Here is a 27,152-nt window from a genome sequence, read left to right as displayed (position 1 = left end):
GTTTGCTAAACATCTCCGTAACGCTATCACGCTTACCAAATAACCCTGTGACGAAACGCGTCGCTCATCTTTGGACCTTCTCTATCTCCTCTGTCAACCCGACCTGGTACGGATCCCACACTGATGAGCAATACTCAAGTATAGGTTGAACGAGTGTTTTGTAAGCCACCTCCTTTGTTGATGGACTCCATTTTCTAAGGACTCTCCCAATGAGTCTGAACCTGGCACCCGCCTTACCAACAATTAATTTTATATGATCATTCCACTTCAAATCGTTCCGCACGCATACTCCCAGATATTTTACAGAAGTAACTGCTACCAGTGTTTGTTCCGCTATCATATAATCATACAATAAAGGATCCTTCTTTCTATGTATTCGCAATACATTACATTTGTCTATGTTAAGGGTCAGTTGCCACTCCCTGCACCAAGTGCCTATCCGCTGCAGATCTTCCTGCATTTCGCTTACAATGTTAATCATTTAAATACGTTACCTAGATAAATATATTCCCGAAAGTCCATTTCGCTAATTTAATTATTTCTTGGTTTCTTCGTCAACCTATAAAAATGTAGCGTCATACTTCGATCTGTCATGTGGTGTTGTTACTTATTTTTCTCTCTCTCTTCCCTTTCATTTTACTCGTTACCATCTTATTAGTAGACGAAGAGGAATGAGTACAAATGTATGGCGTGTGTGAGAAATATAATGGCACTGGCTACATTGCGAGCGATCTGGCAACGCTGTGTTGTTCTACTTGTGTAGAGCTGTGTGTTCATCCCTTCCAGATGCTCAGTCCGAGTTTCAGCCTCCCGTACAGCCCTCACGTGATTTTCGAGAGCGCCATTAATGAAGTTGTGTTTTTGTTGGGTGTTACTTAAATGGAATAGCGGAACTTTGAGCAAAGTTATGCAGTGTAGTTTTGTGTTAAGCTTACGGAATCCGCGAGTGTGACCTTTGAAAAGTTGAAACAGGCCTATGGGGAATATTTCTCATCAATAGCACAAGATTTTTCGCTGTCACAAATCATTTTTTGGAAGGCTGATAATAGTCTGAAGATGAACATCGCCCAGGGAGACCATCAACTTCTAAAACCGACTACAGCGGCGAACATGTGCGTACTCCTGTGACATCAGACCGACGTTTAACAATAAGGATGATGGGTGCAGTAACGTTCCTGCCTAACCATACCCTAGGAATCATGACATATTTGTAAATAAATAGCTAAATATTTCTGAGAAACAAGAATATAAATGCCATTATATCGAGACAAGGAGTGCCAAAGATCTCTTGAGAGCGAATGCACATCAGGCCCGGAGTCTTACGGGAATAGGCGAAATGCGGTAATGGGCATAAGGGGCGAGGATCACTAATTTAGTAGTGTGTGGATAGGATGAGGATTTGGGACTGGCGGGAGGCGTGCTGGGGTCGTGGTGATCACTGTGTCCAGATGGCGCAGTGGACAGCGCGTCTGTCTTAGCAGGAGGCCAGGGTTCGAATCCTGGTCCGGCACAAATTTTCAAACTTCTCCGTTCATTTAAATGAATACCCGCTCACAATCAATGTCTACAATTCCTAAATGTAATTACTGCTTGTTTCACTCGAAGTAATTTAAGCTGTGCTCTTAAGTTAGTGCCCAAGCACACGCTCGCAAATAGCGGCATATTCAGATAAAACAACCAAATATTCGTGACAGACAGGACCAGTAATTGCATTTAATCTTCGTTTTTTGATCAGGTTGAAGTCACAAAATCGAAGAAACTCACTCCAGAGAGAGAGAGAGAGAGCAATTTCATATGTAAATTACATCGTGTATTGCAGAAGACACTTCTATTACATTAATAAAAAGTCCCTGAAACGCAAAGACGTTTTTTTTAAAAAAGTATTAGAATACAGGAGGACACGAACCACTTCTTGTGGCTGCATAACATCAGATAAAACACTGGAACACATTTTGTACGACCGACCAAAAAGAAAATTGGTGGGTGCCTGGAAACACTTTGCTAACGCAACACATCTTGCAGTCAACTGACTGGAGTCTTTGGATATCCGGTTGTCAAGGCAATTTCATATCTCAGCTTTTTTTAGCTACTGATTGTTCTCCAGCTTACACTATTACCTATACATACATTTGCAGTGTGACTTGATCATGGCGTTACAAACTTTCAGAGACGAAGAAGAAGGATAAACGTATTAATTTAAGGTAAGGAAAAATTGTCCAGAAACGACCGAGTCGAAAGTTATGAACTAAAATCTTTGTGGTACCTCTGAAAATGGCACTGTTCTACTACAAATTCTTTGTTTTCCATATTTTGGGGGGATGTACTATGGACCCAAACAAGAAAAAATCGTCCAGTAAACACGGGCTCTAAAACGCATATCTTAAGACCTACGGGCACTTGCTCAGTAGAAGAGCTGCGCTTCAGAGCAGAGGTGAGCAAGTGCCCATAGGTCATAACGTATGGATTTTAGAACCCATGTTTACAGGACAGTTTTTATTGTTTTGGTCCATACTACCACTTCCCAAAATTTGGAAAGCTAAGAGACTGTAGCAGAAGAGCTCCACTCTCAGAGGTATCAGAACTATTGTCGCTTGTAACTTTCTACTCGATCGTTTTCTGACCAAGGTCCATTACCTTAAATTGACACACTTACCCTTCTCCATCATCCATGAAAGTTTGTAACATCATCACGGACCACACTGTAGACAATCATTTTACCGCTTTATTTATTTGTGAATATGCTAATATACTGTTATACATTTATTTTTGAATATACCTACAATAACCCCAGTTTTGATAGAGTCGTGGATTTGCACTCGTTGTGGTTCGCTTAGAGAAAAATGACAAAGAGAAATTGACGTCGTTGCCTATAGTGTTGTACCGTTACAGTTTAAGAAACTTGCTCGTAAAGGAAATTTTCAATAATAGTTTAGCAGTATTAGTGCAACATAACGCGTAGAAATGATGTGGTGAATTTTATAATGCGTACTTTATTCTAATTTATTAATTAAATAATTATTTTGTATTAGAGTATGGCAATTTAAAGGTGTTATGGAAAGTGAGCCACAGATGAAATTCATTTACCTCTGACAGTATATCTAAATGCGGATCATGGCTTAAATGAATGTACACAATATAAAATGTGCCAGCAATTAAGAAGCACACCGAAAATAAAAACAGAAATGCGAACGAACTGTCATGTAAAAATATTTGGCATCACTAAAGTGTTTTCGAGCGAAGTTGAAAAAGAATTGGAAGAACGTATTGGTACATTTGAAGAGATGATGTTCGATTAAGCATAAAAAAACCTAGCCTTGATATTGCAGAAACTAACTGAAGTCAAGCTGAAGAAATCCAGAACTACAGCTCCATCTGTCAAAAGGAAGTGTTTTGTTGGAGATTCTGTGGGGAAGCTACCACAGAAACTTATTCGTAAAACAGAGAAACTATGCTGCTAGTTGTGCGAGAAAGATCGAGTGGAAGAAATGATCAGCTGCATGAAATGAAAAATGTGGATTCATCCAGTGTGTGGAGGGGTGTGGAAAGGAGCGGAGAAGTTAAAGTGTAATAGCTGCAAATAGTGGTTTTATGTAAGAACTCAAGTACAGGACATTTTCTTAAACTCAGACTAGTATATAGGGTAAATCAGCTGCCCCTACGGACCTCGTTTCTTGCAGCCCCACGTTATAGAACAATGTTATTGGCCATTTAGCTCTGGAGATGTGAAGCACACTGTCAGAATGTCGCAGAATAACTATGCAAAGATAGACAAATGGCACCAATTTTCTTTATGAATCTGCTGTAGCACATTAACCTAGCGAGTCGTATATTAATCTTTTCATTGGGTTGTATACCAGTAAGTTGTTACTTCCACGCTTCTCAATTTGATATCTTCTCTTAATTCCATTGTTTCCGGTGGTGAAACATGTTTTCTAAGGAAAGTTGATGAATTATATACAAAAGATTAAGTTGCGAAAGATTAAGTACTATAAACGGAATAATATTACAGAGACAACAAAAACGTCTATGAGTACACCGCTAGTTACACAAAGATAGATTGGGGACACTTGGATAGGAGTAGCGTAAGTAATGTAAATTTGGTCCAAAAATACCGCGCAACGCGTTGCCAACGCTCGCTTGTATTTTTTTTTTTTTTTTTTTTTTTTTTTACCGTGTGGTCCCGTTTGGTAACAGTCGCGCAGAGCTCGTAGATTCAGTTACGCGGCTGTTGCCTGTCTGGATACCGATCCAGGTACAGACGTAATGTGGCTTGCCTAAAACGAAGTCAGTAGGGGCAGCTGAAGCGCCCAGTATTTCCTCAAGCTCAGGGACATAGTTTACATGAAGGGCGATGGGGGTACAATTTGTTGATCCATTGACACAAATTAGGAAGAAAGTGAAGTGATGATGTGGGTATCGATGGGAGGAGTACCTCCCGTGGGGAAGTTCCGGTGCCGACTCGTCTTTTCAGTTGGTGTCCCGTTGGGCGACTAGCTTGTCGATGATGAAATAATGATGAGGATAACACAACACCCTGTCCCGTGTGGAGAAAGTCTTCGATCCAGCTGGGAATCGAACCAATGCTCGCAACAGGACACCAGATTTTCTGATCATTCAGCTAAGCAGGTGAACACAAATTAGGTAAACAGATATCTATGTTTGACCACTTTCTAATGTTGGAAACTTTGAGGGTAGTGTTTTAATTTATCTCAAAATTAGCATTCTTCAAATGAAATACCAGCAGCAACATCCTCCTCTTGAGGATGATATTTTTAAATGATATTCTAACTTGTTGTTTAGTCCTTGATGAATAGAGATACAAAAGAATTAAAGACACTAGCTGTTAGTGGGCATTGATTTATGTCAATGGGCAAGCTGAAAATTTGTGCCGAACTGAGATTCGAACTCCTGCTGACTAAGCAGGGGCGCTGACCACTACGCTATCTGGACACAGTGGTCGCTTCAACTGCACGGACTGCCGTAGCACGCTTGCCGTCGGATTCAAATTCTCTGCTTACAGCACTCACTTCTGATATAGTGCCCGTACTCAAAAGCCTTATTACTCGCGGCATCTTGCCGATTCCCGTAAGAGTTCGAGCTTAGTGTGGATCTGCACTGAGGGGCTCACTGTTCGTGATCGTTTTAATCACATATATGTTGTCTGTTTTTTCATACGTGTCCGAAAGAACAGACACATATATTTAATGAATAGAATCTCAAACGTAGTACATTAAGGCAAATGCCTCCTAATTATAGATGACATTATTGGGAACAGCGACCTGTCAGTAAAGTAAAATTATTAAAAAAACAGTCGCAATCGCATAGACATTTATTAAAAATGTGACCTCTAGTAGTAGGCTAGCTTCGGATAATGCACTATTGACGCTGATAACGCTTGGAACAGAGAAACTGCGACAATTTTGCGACTGGGGTCAGTACATCTGTTCCAAGCGTCATCATCACCAACCAGATGGTGCATCATATAAAGACTGCCCACAACTAGAGGCCAAAATCGGTCATATTCATCTCACAAAATGACCAGGACGAGAAAATCAGAGAAATTTGACTCATACGGAGTTTTATCGACAGTCGTATTTCGATTCGTGAACATATCACGGAAGGAGGAAAACAAATCTCCACCAAACACCGTAAGTGGGTCTGAGGAGTGTAGCTGTAGAATTAGGTGTTTACGGTATCCCTCCCCTTGTGAACGCACCTGGAAATGGTTGCAGAGCTTCCGCAGAGCCCGCTCGTTGTTGGTCTCGAAGACGATGGCCTCGAGCCCCGCCGGTGCCTGGGAGGCGGCGTCGTCGGTCGCGGCGGCTGCCCAGGCGGAGCGCCGGCGCCGCACCACCCACACGGCGACTCGCGGCAGCGCTGGATCCGTGTGGCAGAAGGCCACGTCCGCTACGGGGATGCTCTCCGGCTCGTGGGCGGCGGCGGCGGCGGAGGCGGCGGCGGCGGCGCCGGGCGCCTTGACCACGCGCTGGTAGAGCGACAGCGACTGCACCAGCGCCGCCACCGAGCCGGCGGCCGCGGGCTGGTGGTCCGCCTCGTCCGTATCGGAGGCGCCGCTGCTGTTGGCGCTGTCCGACGTCGTGGAAGACGTGGAGGCGAGCGGGCCAGCCACCCCCGGGGGCGGCACGGGCCGCGGGGGCAGGGGGACGCCGCCACATTTGTCCGCCCCCGCTCCCGCGGCGCCGCGCCGGTACACGTGGTCGTCGACGAAGCAGCAGGAGGACGAGTTGCTGACGGCCGTGTCGTCGGAGGCGAGCGAGCGCGAGTCGTCGTCCGACTCGAAGCCCTCGTCGTCGTGGCGCGCCGCCAGCTCCAGGCGGTCGTCGCGGCAGCGCAGCAGCGTCGGGGGGCGGCGCTGCGGCCGGGGGGCGGCTGGGCCCAGCGAGCGCACCAGGCGCGCTAGCGACGCCGCGTCGACAGGCCCGCCGCTGAGCGGCCGCCGGCCCAGCAGCCAGCCCTCGCACTGCCACATACCGGCGGGGGCGCCGGAGGCGGCGCCACACCCACTGTCGGGCTTACGGGCGTGGGCGGCCGTGGCAGAGGCTAGGGCGGCGGCCTTCGCATCTTTCGCCGCCTCGGACACCGCCTGTGAACAAACAGTAACAGACCTGTCGTTAGAACTGTTGTCTATTATGTTAACACAGCACTGTAGTTTTGTTATAAGCACGACAAGTGAGCCGTGGTAAAAATTGCTGTTTTGAAGAGCGCGCCGCAGCGCGCAGTGTGAAGCAGTCGCCCTCCGTTTCCGGCGGTGTGGCCGCTGTGGCAATCGCAGCTTTGGTGTCTCCCTCTGGTGGGAAAGGTTGCCGGTTGACGTGCATTTAAGGGGCGCTATGAGCTCGCCAGCCGGTCAGTTGATCAGCCGGGTGAGTGTGGGCAGTCAGTGTCTGTCTGTCGTCCGGAATGCTAGTATGTGTTAGGCCGCCAGTTTGCTCGAGTTTGTTCAGGCAGTGGTCATTGGCGGTTGGATCGATCGGTTGGTCGGTCGCGCACTGAGACATAAGATGACTTGTCCGTCTTGAGCGTCGGCACATGTGAGGTCGCCACGTGAGTCCAGGGTGCCGCGCCGTATAGCGAGGGGTAGTGGCTTCACGGTCGACACAAGAGCAACAGGAGTCAAACCACGACATCGGTCTGGCCGGCGCGAGCTGCGACGCCGTGAGACGGGAGATCGGCGCGCCTTCCTGCGTCCGTTGAAGCGGCTGGCAGCGGACGGTTCGGGAGAGCGTTTTGGGGGTGCTGCGCCAGGTCTTCCCCAGACATCGCAGTTTATTAGAAGTTAAGTGATTCGTGATATGTTGTTTCATTTACTTGTTAAATTCTACTTGATTTCTTCGTCAGTCTCTCGTCCCCAGCTTGCTCGTTTGTCTTTCGTCCGCATTTGTTAGGCAGTTAGTGTCTGTCTGTCGGTCTGCCGTACGTTAATAGCTGCCTCTGTCATGTTTGATTCGGTGTTACAGAATTTATTGCTTGAAGTGTAACGGCCGAATTCCTGAAATATGTTTTTATGTGGCCTATCGTCTTGAGAGACGGTATATGTGTAATGTAGAGCATGTTTGTATATTTTATGTAAGACTGCATTTCATGGATTTTTTATTTAGATGGTCATTTTAGTCTATAAAGTTGCCACCCTTCCACCGTAAGAGTTTCTTTTTTTTTTGTATCAAGTTACACCTTCAGTGGCAAGTTAATTTTTTTAATGTTAGTGTCCATCTCTCCTACAGGGTGCATAGTTTATATGCTCGTGTGAGTTGTTAAAATTTTTAGTTTAAAGTAATCTGCTGTGTTGCAGATTTGCACCAGTGTAGTCTTTAGGAGGTTGTTGTGAGCGGTCGTGACTACGGCCGTGTCAAAAGGGAGCGGCAAGGTTCTCAGCCCGAAAGCTCATACTGTCAAAATTTGTTCTTTCTGCCTCTGAATAAATTGTAACTTGATATTTAGAGGGTGCTTTCCGATTATAATTTTAAATCTGTTTCAAAAATAAATGGGCTTTTAGGAATAAAATTTCCATTTGTTGAAAGAAATTTAATTTGTTTTCGTCAGTTAACCACTGGCAACTACTTCCACGCTCACATAGTGTGACTAAATGTAATAATGTTCTTGATGAATCGCTAGTAAATGAAGTAAATTCTTAAGAAAAGGTTTTGAAAGTAAATTCACGGTTGAACAAGGTTGCTGCACCATCGTCCACAGCCAGGGACGAATGTTTCAAGAAACCACTGGGAATACGGAAATACAACCGGTACGCCTCGGTTTGAAAACGAGTACTACGCAAAACTACGTTTTCTGTTTTCAGTTGTCTGTACATAACATTGCACGAGTCGAATGAGGCAGTCTTTTCGGCCATACTTTTTTGTTTTCTGCAGTTCTTCTAAATCATTTGAGACGAATTCCGGGATGGTTCCTTCAGCAAGGCCACGGCTGACCAACTGTCATATCCTGGTAAAAACACTCCTTCGCGTTCTATCTCAATGAATAATTTAGATTTCTCTTTTGACCGCGTTATGACGGCAAATCTTATATCGTTGTAAGTTGGTAAATAAATTAAGGAAGTAAGAAGATTGTGCTCTATTGCCTACTTAGAAAGCAATCTGGATACGTTCCTGTGAAGACGCTGTTGTTGGGTGACGGTAGTCCTGAGGCTCCTGACAGACGTGAGTAAAAGGCTAGGGTTAGGGTCCCATCAGCTACAACGTTATGGTAGCGGGACTACGGCCTCGGTTTGGGCAAGGATGGGCGAAGGAAGACGTTAGTGTCCTTTTTAACGTCTCCATCGCCTCATTCGTCTTACCTCGATATATCTCTTACTGCTGATGCTTACACTCCGCACAGCTCGACGAAGCTAAGTACGTGCCTGGATATATGGCGAGTCCATTCTACTGCTGTACCAAGTTTGCAGTTTGTGCAAGCAATAAAAAATAGTTTAAATGGCTCTGAGCACTATGGGACTTAACTTCTGAGGTCATCATTCCCCTAGAACTTAGAACTACTTAAACCTAACTAACCTAAGGACATCACACACATCCATGCCCGAGGCAGGATTCGAACCTGCGACCTTAGCTGTCGCGCGGTTCCAGACTGAAGCGCCTAGAAGCGCTCGGCCACACCGGCCGGCAAGCAATAAAAGTTCAGTGCACAGCGCCAGCAATGTAACATTTCTCGATACCGTATCTATACCTTCTTGTCATGTTTTATGTTTAAACTTTCCATCAATCGCCGAACCGCGGGAACGCATTCGTGTGATAAATTCAGAGTAAGCAAGTAAACGATCTTCAATGATACGAGGGCGAGCCGGAAACTACCACCTCCAATTTTTTAATGTGATAACTACTACAGCTTTTTAAATAAAATAAACGTTAGAAACCTACATCTTTCTGTTATTCATGTCTACATATTTTCAGCCCTCTGTCTCTATAGGGCTCCGAACTGTATTACGTAACATGGCGAACTGTAACGTAACTATGTCGGTACGTGAGAAACGACGTTCTGGAATAGAGTTTCTAACTCGAACAGTTCGTAAACATATATAATTATTCTCCTTGAACAAGACAATACCAGACTACACACGACCGTTTCGACATCTGCAATAACCATACGCCTTGGGTTCAGTGTTGTCGATCATCCTTCATAGAGTCCCAACTTGAACCAACACATTTTCATCTGTTTCCAAAGCTTAAAAGAACACCTTCGAGGAGTTCAGCTCAGTAGTGATAAAGTGGTGCAAGCAGCAGGGAGGTTGTGGCTCCGTCGCCAGAGTCAAACATTCTACAGTGACGGTATCAGCAAACTGGCCGCTCGTTGGGACAAATGTGTTCGTAGCCAGGATGACTACGCTGAGAAACAATAATATAGACATGAAGAATTAACACTCTTCTCTTGAAAAAGCTGAAGCCTTTGGTTCTCGAATGTGTCGACGCTTATGTTCTCTTAGACAGCTGTAGAGAATGCTTGTCTGTACCAACGGTCGTTATTACTTATGGCGGTAAAATTGATGCTGCCATCTCTGCTAAAATTATCTGGTTGTTCTGTCCGTTTTACAACTTCTCGCACCTTGGTCTTGAAACATCTGCGACTGTTAGGAGTGGGCGGCTTGGAGGTGGGGATGGGGGGGGGGGGGTTGGGAGGGGAAACGTCTTGAGAGTCGACTACCTGCCCACATTCCTGTGGTTTTCACAACAGCAGATTTTGAAGTCTAGCGAAGGTCGCAGAAGAATTTGTAACACATCATTTCCTGACCGCTCAGATGTATGTTAGCCGTGATCGCTTTTGTAGTCGCCTCAGTCAGTTTCTGGCTGAAGGTGAGACGATTTTCTTTTTTTCGCCATTCTCCTAATTTGGTGCTGATCGGTGACGATTAGGCTCGTTTTAAGAGTGAGTAATTTCCGTGGCGGTCTGTGTGTGAAAGTCCTAGCAGGAAGCAGTACCGTACAGAAACGCTGTTAGTTGCAGCGGGGATTTGCCAATGAAACTGCTTGCACGCAGCCACTGAGTCTGAATGGCCGACAGGCCTCAATGTTACATAGTTCCACGTAGAGGTTTGCAGCTCGAGATATCGATTGGTCCGCATGGAGTCCTCGTGGAGTTTAGGTGGCTATCAGCGAAACGTCTTGAATCGAGTTTGGAATATTTAAATGCTTATTTCGGAAGTCTGCAATTACCCTCCGTGATCGACGACATTACTTTCCTGTTACTGAAAGCCTACAGAACATTCGACAGTGCAGTCAGTCCGCAGCTCGTGGTCCAGTGGCTAGCGTTGCCACCTTTGGATTACGGGGTCCCGGATTCGATTCCCGACCGGGTTGGGGATTTTCTCTACCCGGGGACTGAATGTTTGTGTTGTCCTCGCCATTTCAGCATCATCATCATCATTCGTGACAGTGGCTAAACTGGACCGAGTAAAAAACATTGGACTGTGTGAAAAACTGGAAGCGCCCAACAAAACCAGACACCTTAAAAACAGTGCAGTCCCGTGCGCGGGCCTTGAATTCTGCTTCGGTACTTTCCTGCTTTTCTCTGGGAGTGTTGTGAATTGGTAATCGTGGAATCGTGGAGTTGATCTGTACAGAGAGCTTTGCATGGAGCCATCAGTTAAGTGGAGGTGGTAGTGAGCGGAAAGGACTGACTTGTCTACGGTTAATTGACTGCGTGGAATGTCAGAAGCTTGAACGGGGTAGGGAAGCTAGAAAATCTGAAAAGGAAATGATTGATGTTCTGTAAGGCTATAGATACAGCAATGAGGAATAGCTCAGTAAGCAGTACAGTTGAAGAGGAATGGACATCTATAAAAAGGACAATCACAGAAGCTGAAAAAAAAAAAAACATAGGTGCAAAGATAGCAGCTGCAACGAAATAAATAGTAACAGAAGAAACACTTCAACTGATCGACGAAAGAAAGAAATACAAAAATGTTCAGGGAAATTAGGGAATGCAGAAATACAAGTAACTGATGAATGAAATAAATTGGAAGTGTACGGTAGTTAACACGAAATGGCCGCATGAAAAATTTGAAGGAATCGAAAAGAAATGATAGTCGGAAGTACTGACTCAGCATACAGGAAATTCAAAACAACCTTTGGTGAAATTAAAAACAAGGGTGGTAACACTAAGAGTGCAACGGGAATTCAACTGTTATATGCAGAGGGGAGAGTGGATAGGTGGAAAGAGTACACCGAAGGCCTCTATGATTAAAGGAGCTTTGGAGGGCTTAAGATCAAGTAAAGCGGAAGGTGTAGCTAACATTCCATCAGAATTTCTAAAATAATTGGGGGAAGTAGCAACAAAACGACTATTCGCGTTGGTGTGTAGAATGTATGAGTCTGGCGACATACCATCTGACTTTCAGAAAAATATCATCCACACAGTTTCGATGACTGCAAGAGCTGACAAACGTGAGAATTATCGCACAATCAGCTTAACAGTTCATGCATCCAAGTTAATGACAAGAACAATATACAAAAGAATGGAAAAGAAAATTGAGGATGTGCTAGATGACGGTCACTTTGGCTTTAGGAAAGGTAAAGACACCAGAGAGGCAATTCTGACACTGCGGTTGGTAATGAAAGCAAGACTACAGAAAAATAAAGACACCTTCTTAGGATTTGTTGACCTGGGAAAAGCGTTCAACAGTGTAAAAGGGTGGAAGATTTTCGAAATTCTGAGAAAAATAGTAGTAAGCTATAGGGAGAGACAGGTAATATAGAAGCCACAAGAGCCAAGTGGGAATAATAAGGGTGGACGACCAAGAAGGAAGAGCTCGGATTAACAAGGATGTAAGACAGGGATGTAGACTTTCGCCCCTACTGTTCAGTCTGTACATCGAAGAAGCAGTAATGGAGGCAAAAGAAAAGTTCAGGAGTGAGATAAAAATTCAAGGTGAATGTGTATCAATGATGCGATTCGCTGATGACATTACTATCCTGAGTGAAGGTGAATAATTACTTGATCTCCTGAATGGAATGGTCTAAAGAGTACAGAATACGGAATGAGAGTAAATCTAATGGACATGAAAGTAATGAGAAATAGCAGAAATGAGAACAGCGACAAACTTGACATCAGGATTGATGGTCACGAAGTAATGAAGTTAAGGAATTCTACTATTTAAGCAGGAAAATAACCAATGACGGACGGAGTAACAATTATGAAAAGATTAGCACTAGAAAAAAGGGCTTTCCTGATCAAGAGAAGTATTCTACACTCCTGGAAATTGAAATCAGAACACCGTGAATTCATTGTCCCAGGAAGGGGAAACTTTATTGACACATTCCTGGGGTCAGATACATCACATGATCACACTGACAGAACCACAGGCACATAGGCAACAGAGCATGCACAATGTCGGCACTAGTACAGTGTATATCCACCTTTCGCAGCAATGCAGGCTGCTATTCTCCCATGGAGACGATCGTAGAGATGCTGGATGTAGTCCTGTGGAACGGCTTGCCATGCCATTTCCACCTGGCGCCTCAGTTGGACCAGCGTTCGTGCTGGACGTGCAGACCGCGTGAGACGACGTTTCATCCAGTCCCAAACATGCCCAATGGGGGACAGATCCGGAGATCTTGCTGGCCAGGGTAGTTGACTTACACCTTCTAGAGCACGTTGGGTGGCACGGGATACATGCGGACGTGCATTGTCCTGTTGGAACAGCAAGTTCCCTTGCCGGTCTAGGAATGGTAGAACGATGGGTTCGATGACGGTTTGGATGTACCGTGCACTATTCAGTGTCCCCTCGACGATCACCAGTGGTGTACGGCCAGTGTAGGAGATCGCTCCCCACACCATGATGCCGGGTGTTGGCCCTGTGTGCCTCGGTCGTATGCAGTCCTGATTGTGGCGCTCACCTGCACGGCGCCAAACACGCATACGACCATCATTGGCACCAAGGCAGAAGCGACTCTCATCGCTGAAGACGACACGTCTCCATTCGTCCCTCCATTCACGCCTGTCGCGACACCACTGGAGGCGGGCTGCACGATGTTGGGGCGTGAGCGGAAGACGGCCTAACGGTGTGCGGGACCGTAGCCCAGCTTCATGGAGACGGTTGCGAATGGTCCTCGCCGATACCCCAGGAGCAACAGTGTCCCTAATTTGCTGGGAAGTGGCGGTGCGGTCCCCTACGGCACTGCGTAGGATCCTACGGTCTTGGCGTGCATCCGTGCGTCGCTGCGGTCCGGTCCCAGGTCGACGGGCACGTGCACCTTCCGCCGACCACTGGCGACAACATCGATGTACTGTGGAGACCTCACGCCCCTCGTGTTGAGCAATTCGGCGGTATGTCCACCCGGCCTCCCGCATGCCCACTATACGCCCTCGCTCAAAGTCTGTCAACTGCACATACGGTTCACGTCCACGCTGTCGCGACATGCTACCAGTGTTAAAGACTGCGATGGAGCTCCGTATGCCACGGCAAACTGGCTGACACTGACGGCGGCGGTGCACAAATGCTGCGCAGCTAGCGCCATTCGACGGCCAACACCGCGGTTCCTGGTGTGTCCGCTGTGCCGTATGTGTGATCATTGCTTGTACAGCCCTCTCGCAGTGTCCGGAGCAAGTATGGTGGGTCTGACACACCGGTGTCAATGTGTTCTTTTTTCCATTTCCAGGAGTGTATTTGAGGAAGAAATTTCTGAGTATGTACGTTTGGAGCACAGCATTGTATGGTAGTGAAACATGGACTGTAGGAAAATCGGAACAGAAGAGAATCGAAGCATTTGAGACGTGTTACTATAGACGAAATTTGAAAATTAGGTGTACTGATAAGGTAAGGAATGAGGAGGTTCTGCGAAGAATCGGAGAGGAAAGGAATATGTAGGAAACACTGACAAGGAGAAGGGACAGGATCATAGGGTATGTGTTAAGACATCAGGGAATGACTTCAGTGGTACTGGAGGGAGCTTCAGGGGGCAAAAACTGAAAGGAAGACAGAGATTGGAATACATCCAGAAAATAATTGAGGACGTGGATTACAAGTGGTACTCTGAGGTGAAGAGGTTGGCTCAGGAGAGGAGTTCGTGGCGGGTCGCATCAAACCAGTCAGAAGACTGGTGACTCAAAAAAAAGTTTGTTTTCATGTAAATTCGAGTGTAGTGCTTTTGAATGTCCCTTTTCCAAGCTGACTTTGAACTGTGTTCTTGTTTTGTTGCTGCAGTAAGTGATTAGCATTGTCAGTTCTTAACAAGCCAGCTGAAGGGCGTACAATGAACTGTTAGTGGAAACACATTCTGATTCAGTGGCGGGATCTCGGAATCTTTCCTGAAATCAGTTAATTAGCTAGAATTCTTTTAATTATTGACGTTGATTGAAGTTTATCCCCGACTCGTGGGTCAAAGCGAGGCTGGCGACACTTATTTATGTCATCATCGTCATCATCATTATTATCATCTCATCTCCTTCCAAGGATTAAGTGTCATAGTCACCTTTTCCGTTCTCTGTCGTGCATCCACCTCTTAAGAGGTTTTCCTAGTTCTCTCTTTCCAGTTTTTTTTTGTAAATAATTTTCTATAATTCTGTCAACATGATCCTTCCATTTCATTCTATTCTCTTTTATCCTGTCACTAGCTGAAAAGAGTTTTGTATCTGATCGTGTGCTTCCATTCGTCATATTCATTTTATTACATCCCCTTAAATATCTCTAGAACTTCATCTCTACTGCCTGTATAAGGGATTTTTCTTTTGTGTTATTGTCCATGATTCAGAATAATATACAGGAGTAGGTATAGCCGTAACTTTATAGAAATTCATTTCCGTTTCCTTTCCTGTTTGTCTTCTGAAAGTTTTTCCACTTGTTTCATAGATGAAATTTATTAACTTCTTCTCTTCAACTAATAATACATCCTTCGGAGCTGAAGTAGAATAATTGTTCTAAAATTTTCTCACTTACTATTGTTTTGCAACTGACTGGATTCCTTCCTTTGAAATTATTTATCTTTGTCTTACTCGAAGATATAGTTGAACTGTAGTAGGCCTATATTGCGCTTTGGTTCAGTCTATATAATGCTCTTTGTATAATTATCTTCCGTTTGCAGTATAATCAGCTGGCCTTCACAATATAACAGAGTATTTAATGGTTTGCTTGATCCTATTTTAATTCCTAATTGTGTTTCATCTTCCCAATTCGTAATTAGGTCGTCGACATATAAATTAAACGAAATCCTATATTTTGGAGCCTGAACTTATAAGTATTTTCATATTTACATGTACGAGACTTGCCGACTCTTTATGTTATTAATAAGGTGTCCATGAAAACCTTCTATTTGTAAAATTTTTCACAGGAGGGGTGTTTTTAAGCTAAGCGAAACCTTTCTCGTACTCGATAAACGCTTAATGCGTTTTCAAGCTAAACTCCCGTCGTTTTTCAATGATTTGTGTCATTATAAATATGTTATCACTACAGGAACGCCTCTTCCTGACTGTTCTTCTGAAATTATTGCATCTCCAATAGTTTGCAGTCTTTAATTAAGAATTTTCCCATAAATTTTATATCCTGCATTTAGTAAACTTTATCCTCTATTATTTTACCGAGCGAAGTGGCGCAGTGGTAGCACACTGGACTCGCATTCGGGAGGACGACGGTTCAATCCCGCGTCCGGCCATCCTGATTTAGGTTTTCCGTGATTTCCCTAAATCGCTCCAGGCAAATGCAGGGATGGTTCCTTTGAAAGGGCACGGCTGACTTCCTTCCCCATCCTTTCCTAATCCGATGAGACCGATGACCTCGCTGTTTGCTCTCTTCCCCCAAACAACCAACCAACCAACCTCTATTATTTCCTGTCTTTCCTTTTGCCTTTTAAAAAAATAGAAGCAGCTTTAGCTGTGTTTAATTCTTCATTGGTGGAACAGTGCTTCCACAAAAAAAAGGGGAAAGCAAAGTTCTAAAATAATTCCTCCGTGTTTGATTAACTCAGATTAATTCGATCTAGGTCAATAGCCATTACATATAGGGCTATTGTTAATTATTTTACGTCTGTTTGATCTACAGATTTACTATCAAATTTTATGTAATAACTTTTGTCAATATCTTCGTCATATCATAAATGTGTGTAATGTTGTACCCATTAATTTTCTGTTATACTATTAATGTTCTATATTCTGTCTTCCGTGAATGTCATGTTCAATGTTCTCCGAATTCAGTACGGTATCTTTTTGTTACATTTTTATTTTATTTCTTTTCTGTTTATATGTTCCCGAGGCTTCATACGTCCGTATTTGTAAGCAGCTGTTATAAGCAATTTGTTGTTCTTTAATATTGTTGGCTATTTCTGTATTCCGTATTTTCAAACCTCTTTTCCGGTTTGATACTTTACTTTCCTCTAGTACTTCATTAGCTATTTTTTATATTTATTTGGCAACATAGCTGTGCGGACGAATCTATCCGCGTCAGCCAATAAACGTTCGCAGTTAAATCCACATATATTGTCTCTCGAGACGCACATCGCCAAAAAAGTGTGTATTCCGGCTGCGTCTCGACTGTGACTTTGTGCGGCGTTACGGAAGCTCTGAGGCACCGACGAAGGGAGCGTTTTAAAGTATGAGGTCTCACAGGCACCCGAACCGTTTCACGGCCGCGGCAGCCGTACAGCCAAGTAAACTGTCACTGTAGAAAACGTTTAACGCCGCTCAGCTGGATACCAGGCCGCGTGTGGCGGTCACGTGACCGCAGTGTAGGCTGGAGCGGTGTGCCAGATAGGAGCCAGCGGCGCCGGTCAGAGGCGGACTCTGCGACTCCCAGAGTCGCGTTACGACGGCGGCGGCCGGCGGGCAATGCGATACACCTGTCCACTGGCCGACAGGAGGGCGGCACGGTCGCGCCCACCCCCTGCTCCCTGAGACTTGTCTGCCTACCGCACACCAGCAGACCGGTACTCGATTCGTTCTGGTGCTTAGCGTACTTCTGTAAGAAGCATCAATTATGTCTTCACCTGCTCGTATTACGTAGGATCGGCGCGTTAGATCCTGAGACACGAGTGTGCGGTAGAACCGGATCGAACTCGCGCGACATGACGTTGACCCAGGTCTGGTTTACCGCCGAGCGTGTGTGTAGTTTCCAGGAGGCTCCCATAGCCGTCGAAGCTGGTGTTTGTTTGACGCCCACGTACTCCTCGACAACGTAGGCCTGCTACAAGAGCGATCAATCATCTGTATAGAACAAATTGAGCCGTACCCCGGCTCGCGTTGGTGCTGTTTCCGTTTAGTTAGCATGGTTGCGGTTGTTGCAATTTTGTCATATGATGACATGATGGATACCGTGGCTGTTGTTTGAAGACAAATGTTGATGGTGTTAGGACAGCAACCAGCCGCAAATTTACGTTCAGTTCCTTTATTCAAAGGATACCGTTACCGGTTTCGAATCGTTGTGATTCATCCTCAGACGGTTTACATGCTTTCAGTATGACATGTGGTGTGTTTTTTTAGATTAATTGTCGTGAAACGTCGGTTTCGAGTGTTTGTTTTCATAACATTCGTCCAACGGATGTAAATGCATTTCCACTGCATCCTTGTTGTTGCACACGTAAATAGTTCTCACTGAACACTTTAGATTTGTCACTGAGATGATTTCTACCACGCAACACATGTGTTTATACATACAAAGAGCTTTTGTATGTATCAAAACATGTGGTGCATGGTAGAAATCATCTCAGTGACAAATCTAAAGTGTTCAGTGAGAACTATTTATAACGATTTCCAATCAATGATCGGTTCAGTTGGACCAGAGCACACAGTCCATTCCATGTAAACACAGCCCTCATCATCAGCTTGCCCAATGCCTTGTTGACAATCTGTGTCCTTGGATTTGTGGGGTCTGCCCAACACTCGAACCATACCATCAGCTCTTAGCAACTGCTAAGGCCACGGTTTTCCAGTCGTCTGGGGTCCAACCAATATAGTCATGAGTCCAGGAGAAGTGCAGCAGGCGACGTAGTGCTCTTAGCAAAGGCACTCGCATCGGTCGTCTGCTGCCATAGGCCGTTAACGCTACATTTCCCCGCAATGTGCTAACTGATACGTTCGTCGTACGTCAAACCATGACTTCTGCGGTTATTTCACGTAGTCGTGCTTGTCTATTAGCACTGACAACTCTACGCAAACGACGCTGCTGCCGGTCGTTCAGGGGCAGCCGTTGGCCATTGCGTTGTCCGTGGTGAGAGGTAATTCTCGGTACATTCTTCACACTGCGGGTCGCGCAATACTGAATTTCCTAAGGAGTTTAGAAATGGAATGTCCCATGCAACTAGCTCCCAACTACCATTCCGCGTTCAAAATCTGTGAATTCCCGTCGTGCGACCACAATCACGTCGGAAACCTTTTCACATGAATGAGCTGAGTACAAATGGCAGCTGCGCAAATGCATTGCCGTGTGTACGCGATCCTACCGCGATATATATGTGTGCATATCATTATCCCATTACTTTCGTCTCCTCAATGTATTTTTGGCGCATGCGCGTTTACTTCACAGTGCGAATTGCGTTAAAAATCTTGCAAGCGATTTCTTTGAACATGTCGGAAAGCTTGTTGCTCACTGTCTTCATTCGCAGTACGTGGATCCTGCTCCGTGAACAGTGTAACCTGTTGATCCACTGTGTTTCATGTCTTCTAGCTGTAGGCGTACTTCATATTAGGTGGTTTTTCTTTTTTTGTGTCACTGCTTTAGCTGACTTAATTTTTAATTCGCTAGTCGAGAATTCAAGTCCTCATTTTGACTAAACGTTGAGATGGTCAGCGGATGGATAGTGTGTGACTCTGCAGCCACCAGGGCAACGGGACACCGCACTGGAGCAAGGCAGAGCAGAGGAAGCCCGGGTACAGTGCGGCGCAGTGCTGTGTGCCCGTGTTGTGGCGTGGTGTGGGTTTCATGCAAGTAGCCCTGCTGCGCGCTTCCCACGACGGCCACGCGCCAGTGGCGCCGCGCCCGCCCACACACGACACACAACACAGGCACGGCGCACATGCTGCCGCCTGAGCACGCCGGCAGCGCCCAGCTAGTCCTCTGGGGGGCTCTATAACGTGTTATTTCACTAAGCAAGACCGAAGGCTTCCTACCGCTCGTAACACTTCTCCTTACGGCCCACTGTAGCTGAATGGTGATTTATGTTCATATGTTTCACTGTTTTCAGAATGACATTCAGGTTGAGCTTCTTTAGATTAGTTCCATGCTGTCTACCACATTGAGTAACAGAAAAAATACCTCAGTTGATCGACAAAAGAAAATGGTTGAAATGGCTCTGAGCACTATGGGACTTAACTTCTGAGGTCATCAGTCCCCTAGCACATAGAACTACTTAAATCTAACTAACCTAAGGACATCACAAATATCCATGCCCGAGGCAAGATTCGAACCTGCGACCGTTGCGGTCGCGCGCTTCCAAACTGTAGCGCCTAGAACCGCTCGGCCACTCCGGCCAGCATCGACAACAGAAGGATGTACAAAACTGTTCGGGGAAATTAAGGAATACGGTAATACTAGTCACTTCCACTACTGGCCATTAAAATTGCTACACCACGAAGATGACGTGCTACAGACGCGACATTTAACCGACAGGAAGAAGATGCTGTGATATGCAAATGATTAGCTTGTCAGAGCATTCACACAAGGTTGGCGCTGGTGGCGACACCTACAACGTGCTGACATGAGGAAAGTTTCCAACCGATATCTCATACACAAACAGCTGTTGACCGGCGTTGCCTGGTGAAAAGTTATTGTGATGCCTCGTGTAAAGAGGAGAAATCCGTACCATCACGTTTCCGACTTTGATAAAGGTCGGATTGTAGCCCATCGCGATTGCGGTTTATCGTATCGTGACATTGCTGCTCGCGTTGGTCGAGATCCAATGACTGTTAGCAGAATATGGTATCGGCGGGTTCAGGAGGGTAATACGGAACGCCGTGCTGGATCCCAACGGCCTCGTATCACTAGCAGTCGAGATGACAGGCATCTTATCCGTATGGCTGTAACGGATCGTGCAGCCACGTCTCGATCCCTGAGTCAACAGATGGGGACGTTTGCAGGACAACAACCGTCTGCACGAACAGTTCAACGACGTTTGCAGCAGCATGGGCTATCAGCTCGGAAACCATGGCTGCGGTTACCCTTGACGCTGCGTCACAGACAGGAGCGCCTGCGATGGTGTACTCAAAGACGAACCTGGGTGCACGGATGGCAAAACTTCATTTTTTCGGTTGAACCCAGGTTCTGTTTCCAGCATCATGATGGTCACATCCGTGTTTGGCGACATCGCGGTGAACGCACACTGGAAGCGTGTATTCGTTATCGCCATACTGCCAATTGAAAACGTCTGGTGAATGGTGGCCGAGCAACTGGCTCGTCACAATACGCCTGTCACTACTCTTGATGAACTGTGGTATCGTGTTGAAGCTGCATGGGCAGCTGTACCTGTACACGGCATCCAAGCTCTGTTTGACTCAATGCCCAGGAGTATCAAGGCAGTTATTACGGTCAGAGGTGATTGTTCTTGCTACTGATTTCTCAGGATCTATACACCCAAATTGCGTGAACATGTAATCACATGTCAGTTCTAGTATAATATATTTGTCCAATGAATACCCGTTTATCATCTGCATTTCTTCTTGGTGTAGCAATTTTAATGGCCAGCAGTGTAGAAGTGAAATAAATAGGAAATGCAAGGAAGCTAAGGCGAAATAGTTATATGAAAAATGTGAAGAAATCTAAAAGAAAATGACTGTCGGAAGGACTGATTTAGCGTACTGAAAATTGAAAACAAACTTCAGTGACCAGAATGAAATTTTCACTCTGCAGCGGAGTGTGCGCTGATACGAAACTTCCTGACAGATTAAAACTGTGTGCCGGACCGAGACTCGAACTAGGGACGTTTGCCCTTCGCGGGCAAATGCTTTACCGACTCAGTTGCCCAAGCACGTCTCACAGCTTTGATTCTGCCAGTACCTCGTCCCCTACCTTCCATATTTCACAGAAGCTCTCCAAGGAAACTTGCAGAATTAGCACTCCTGGAAGAAAGAATATTGTGGAGACATGGCTTTGCCACAGACCGGGGGATGTTTCCAGAATGAATGTTTACAGCATATTCAACACAATCTGGTCGAAAATTACCGAAAAGAAATACAGATTAACGTTATTTGGCGAAGACATGCTGACACTACGATAGACAGCTTTCTTAGAGCAGAAGCTGCCATATGCCAGAAAGAGCCAGATAGGGAAACAAATGATGCACAAAAAGGACTTGTAATCGGTTATCACGAATTTATGTTGTCCCTAAGATATAAAAAGTGAGCCGGCCGCTGTGGTCTAGCGGTTCTAGGCGCTCAGTCCGGAGCCGCGCGACTGCTACGGTCGCAGGTTCGAATCCTGCCTCGGGCATGGATGTATGTGATGTCCTTAGGTTAGTTAGGTTTAAGTAATTCTAAGTTCTAGGGGACTTATGACGTCAGCAGTCGAGTCCCATAGTGCTCAGAGCCATTTTATAAAAAGTGAAGGTTGGATGTAGAATAGGAGTACATAAGGACTAAAGAGGTTAACATATTCTGTTGTCTTTGTGCGTCTCCAGTTTTTGTCTGTTTTTTAATTCTGTACTTTGTCAAAAGTCCGAAGACTTGTAAAAAACATTCTCGGTTTATTTTCTGCGCTGCATCTGTGCAAAATCTCGAGCTTTCGACGAAATCTCCCATCATCTTCTTCTGGAGCAACTAACTGCTGTGGCTGCTATTGTGACAGTTTGTAATTTGTCCGTGTACGTCACCATTATGGCACGATACCAGGGATTTTCTAGTGTTCTCGTAGGAACGCAAACAATTCAGTGTTTTTCTTTGTCTTCTCAACGTCGAGAGCTCGCTTTCACTAAGATTATAGCCGCTCCTCTGATTGGAGCTGTTCTCGCACACTGTAACTTCCGCTTCTTCTTGTCGTATCACATATCGATACCATCCTACCGACACCTTTAAGTTTGCAATGGAACTGCAGTTTCCGTCAGACGCTGGTAGCGGCTGTGCTGGATCCGCGGGACCTAATGGTGCACGCCCGCTGAGTCACTCCTCCAGCGGCTGTGGACTATAGGAGCACCTTCTGTCGCTGCAATATAGGGTGGCCAGCGGCAGCCAGACGCCCCATTCGTTCTCTGGGCCTCTACGCTATGCAGACGCCGCCTAGTCGTGGCTCTGACTCCGTCGTTTATGCTTTTGTTCAGGGAGCCTCGTCCTTGTTGAAACAGAGACCTAGATTTTACTTCTTGCTGTATTACATGCAATGAGTCTTCGTACGCTTGGTGAAAATCAAGTTAAGTAGATCTTCAGCTTTCCTACAACGGCAGTTGCCCCACCACTCTGCAGCCCACCTCTCCTTACCATTGTGGATGAAGGCATACACAACATTACTTAAATAACAAAATCCCATTACGTAGAAACGTGGAGCAAGATTTTACTTTCATCAAACACCATTCTGTGTCTATTTGTGAGAATGTGTTGAGGAGCTGTTGATTCCAGAAGTTCTCGATTTTTAATGTGTCTTTTTTGTTGTACACAGCGGTCCTTAACGGTATGGATAAGGCTTAATGTCGTCATGAGGAAGTTTGACCTCATAGTCCAAAAACGTATGTTACGCCTTGATGTGCTACACTCAACGTCATGAGTAATGCCGGCCGCTGTGGCCGAGCGGTTCTACGCGCTTCAGTCCGGAACCACGCGGCTGCTACGGTCGCAGGTTGGAATCCTGCCTCGGATATGGACGTGTGTGATGTCCTTTAGGTTAGCTAGGTTTAAGTAGTTCTAAGCCCAGGGGACTGATGATCTCAGATGTTAAATCCCATAGTGCTTAGAGCCATTTCATCAGTAATGTGTGTTACACATTTAAATAAGTGTCATTGCGTTCCGTCGTCTCCGTGTGTTATTAGTATCACTGTCTTCGTTGCTGCGAGTCAACAGAAATACCTCACTGCTTCTACTGTATTCTACATAGACATAGCGGTTATTTCAAATGGCTCTGAGCACTATGCGACTTAACTGCTGAGGTCATCAGTCGCCTAGAACTTAGAACTGCTTAAACCTAATTAACCTAAGGACATCACACACATCCATGCCCGAGGCAGGATTCGACCCTGCGACCGTAGCGGTCGCTCGGTTCCAGACTGCAGCGCCTAGAACCGCACGGCCACTGCGGCCGGCGCGGTTATTTCTTTTTTGTATTCATCAATACGTATCCGTCGGCCCCACAGAAAACATTTCAGATCGAAACTCAGATTCAGATAGTTTGGAATCGCTTGATGATATCTACCAACTGACAGTGCTTTGTGCTTACCTTCCGTCACTTAAGACTTCTTTACACAATGTCCTCCTTAATCTGTTAACTAATTCTATGCTTTATACACTTCTCAAATTGTTATCTACATTTATTTTAGTCTCATGGCATGTTTACATTACGAAAACAAATATTGTAAATGATGGTTTACGTTTGTATGATATTCTTTGTAATGGAGAAGGGACAACATTTTATAAACTCAAAAAGACATCTACATTACAAGAGAGGCAAACATTATTCTGGCAGACGTCACAAAAAACATTTATACCATCAAATTTGCTTGAAAATGATAGCAAATTATCGAAACGCATTTTGCTAAGCATGAAAAAAAAGTACGTGACGCAGTTTTTCATTGTTTAAATCGCAAATGACACATTTACAAGCTTTCCGAAAACATCGATTACGATGAACGAAATTAAGCATCTGTTATGGTTAAATGTCAAGTAATGATCTCTGTGGTTACAGCCTTTACATATTTGTTATTATTGTATAACACGTAACGTAGACACTGCGTTACCAAGGAACCGTGGCGTAATCGATAGCGTCGTACCGCATCAGGGGATAGGTAGCAGATTTTCGTCTGGCTTGCTATAGTTTTCTTTTCACGTTACGTTTTCTGAAAGATTTTGGGACACTCTTATGAATTTAACATAAGTGTAATCTGTAATACTCGATGTTACTTATTATAAATAATGTATTTGCTGAAATTCTTGTTGTACAAGCCAGCGGCTGGAATGTTTATGCAATAGCCAGAAATTGTAAAGTGACTGGCTGTCTGTCAGTAAGCAAACAGAAGTTGCAGCAGCGCGGGGTAGCCGCGCTGTCTCTGGGCGTATTGACACGGTCCGCGCGGCTTTTCCCGTCGGAGTCCTCCCTCGGACATGGGTGTGTGTGTGTGTTGTCCATAGCTTACGTTAGTTTAAGTTAGATTAAGTAGTTTCTAAGCTTATGGACCGATGACCTAAGCAACGTGGTCCCATAAGATCTTACCACAAATTTACAAATTTTTTTACAGAAGTTTCAGACTGGAAGTTTTTATTACTAGGAAGCTTTGTGCAAGAGGTTTATCACAATGGAAGTTTTTATTGTTAGGAAGCTTTGTGTAAGAGATTTAAACTGTCTCTTGATTTTATAGACTGCCTCAAATTTGTATTTTGCCACTAAATTTCTTTTTCGACGATGGTGTGTAGCTCCGGGAAAAATCTACTGTCCGGTCGAATGAAATTACGAAACGAATCTCGATGTAGAAACCTGTGAGATGAAGTATGTTACTTTAGTAGATTGAGGGTAGCCTATATAATACAGAGAATATGGATATGATGCATGCGCAAACTTATTTAAAACCGATAATGTGAAAGAGGTTCAATTAAGTTAACTACGAGTAATAACTCTTACAGGTACGTATCTCAGATCGTCGTGCAACATGTGTAGTGTTTCTCTGACAGCAATTCGCTGTTCAAGCTATCGTTTAGTCCAGATTCTTCTTCGCCACTTTCTACGCTCTTCTTCGACGATCGCTAGGACAAAAACGAGGCACCACGGAGTTATGAAAATTGATCACAAATTGATACTGATACAGATATCGACGGGGATGGAAAGTTGTAAACTTTCGCAGCCGGTGGATGAATGTGTGACGCTGCAGCGCAATTTCGCCTGACAGCTGGCAAGGATTGTAAACAGGGGCCATGTTGATACCAGGGCGAGGAGTCTTTGTAAATTTCATTCCGTGTTCGCAGTAACTATGCCTCGCAGACAGGCGCGTGAGAAATATACGCAGGTGTCAGCGTTTGAGAGACGACATGTAGTTGGGCTCCAATAAGCCGGTTGGAATAATCGGCGAAACGCCCAACTTTTGAATAGGAGCGATTCCATTAATCGACGACATTGACGGGGATGGGCGAACTACTGCCGAACACAGGGTGAAGATGGGACTGGTCGGCCCAGAGAGACGACAGAGCGTGATGATGGAGCAATCGTCAGCGAGGCCAAACAGTTCTGGATTCATCAACATCATTGATCCGACGTGCAACTGGTGCCTCAGCGACCACAAGGACCATTAACAGTCGGCTCACAGGAAGGAAGGTGAGCTCATGGTGCCCCTTGACCTCTGTACACCAGCAAGGACGTCTGCAGTGTAGTCGGGCATTCTCGACTTGGAATCTCATCGAATGGAGTAGAATTATCTTCAGTCATGAGTACCGCTTAGAGTTGAATCCTGACGACCAGCGAAGACGTGTCTGGAGGTGCGCCGGACAGCGGAATAACTTATTGCATAAGGGCCAAAGGCGGACCCACACGTTATTGACTTGCTCAATTTCTGAAGCTTTTTCTCTTGAATAAAAAATCGGTTTTTTATGAAACTGCAATTATTTGTTTGTCTGTAAATATACATTACCTCCACCGATTTCTGGGTAATTTCCAAGAATTATTGCATATCGAAGTTGAAGGGCTCCAAACGATACATATCGAAGTTGCGATAGTAAATCGATTATGGAAATCTCGTGTCGCGCGTTATGATTAATTATTTTTGATCGTCATTTTTATCAGTTTTGAGTTGTTTGGTCAGTTTTTAAAAACATAACACCACCGCCGTAATTGTTTGTTCAAAAAAAAAAAAAAAGTGGTTCAAATGGCTCTGAGCACTATGGGACTTAACTTCTGTGGTCATCAGTCCCCTAGAACTTAGAACTACTTAAACCTAATTAACCTAAGGACATCACACACATCCATGCCCGAGGCAGGATTCGAACCTGCGACCGTAGCGGTCTCGCGGTTCCAGACTGTAGCGCCTAGAACCGCACGGCCATCCCGGCCGGCTAATTGTTTGCGATTCCATTGGGAAATCGACACAGTTTCTCTTCATTGTGAGTGTAATGTGTGCTGCTTCTCAAGTTTTTTCTGCGGATTGCCTCACATGGAAAACTCTAATTCCATGATCAAAATATCCACGGGTGTGCTGCCGGTCTATAGTGTCCAACGGGCACAATATTTCGGCGATCATACATGTCGCCATCATCAGGTGAACTGACGGACTGAGCTCCTGTGAACGTGCCGCCACCGAGATCCGTACGCTATGGCTGCTCAGAGGGAATTGGGTTCGGTCGCGGCGGCGGCCGATTTAAATACCCTCCGCCCGCGGCGCGCTCCCTCCGCCGTCCGCGCCCCGCGCCACGGTCTCGCGGTGGAACAGATTGCGACGGCGTCTGAGATGACGTCGGTGTGATGGCTCTGTCCGCCGTGGTCGTCACAACTATACGTTTGCTCGATTTACTCTTGATTAGCCCAATCGCTGGTTCCCAAGCCTTGCTAAGATTATAGCCACAGTCACGGTTTATGAGGTCGTCATTGGCGCGAA

The 27,152-nt window shown here is 45.3% G+C and overlaps 1 protein-coding gene across 1 annotated transcript in view; it reads right to left on the bottom strand.

Annotated features, from left to right (window-relative positions):
• Positions 1-27,152, bottom strand: part of LOC126204145 (serine/arginine repetitive matrix protein 1-like) — a 410,265-nt gene that overhangs the window by 29,467 nt on the left and 353,646 nt on the right. Inside the window, exon 2 of the mRNA XM_049938554.1 lies at positions 5,717-6,604. Within this exon, the coding sequence (XP_049794511.1) occupies positions 5,717-6,490 (774 nt within the window). The 5' untranslated portion in view covers positions 6,491-6,604. The remainder of the gene's footprint in view (positions 1-5,716; positions 6,605-27,152) is intronic.

Source organism: Schistocerca nitens, chromosome 9 (assembly GCF_023898315.1).
Source record: "Schistocerca nitens isolate TAMUIC-IGC-003100 chromosome 9, iqSchNite1.1, whole genome shotgun sequence".
NCBI classification, from domain to species: Eukaryota; Metazoa; Arthropoda; class Insecta; order Orthoptera; family Acrididae; genus Schistocerca; species Schistocerca nitens.
The sequence above is the reverse complement of the archived record's forward strand: the minus strand, read 5'-3'. Positions and strand labels throughout refer to the sequence as shown.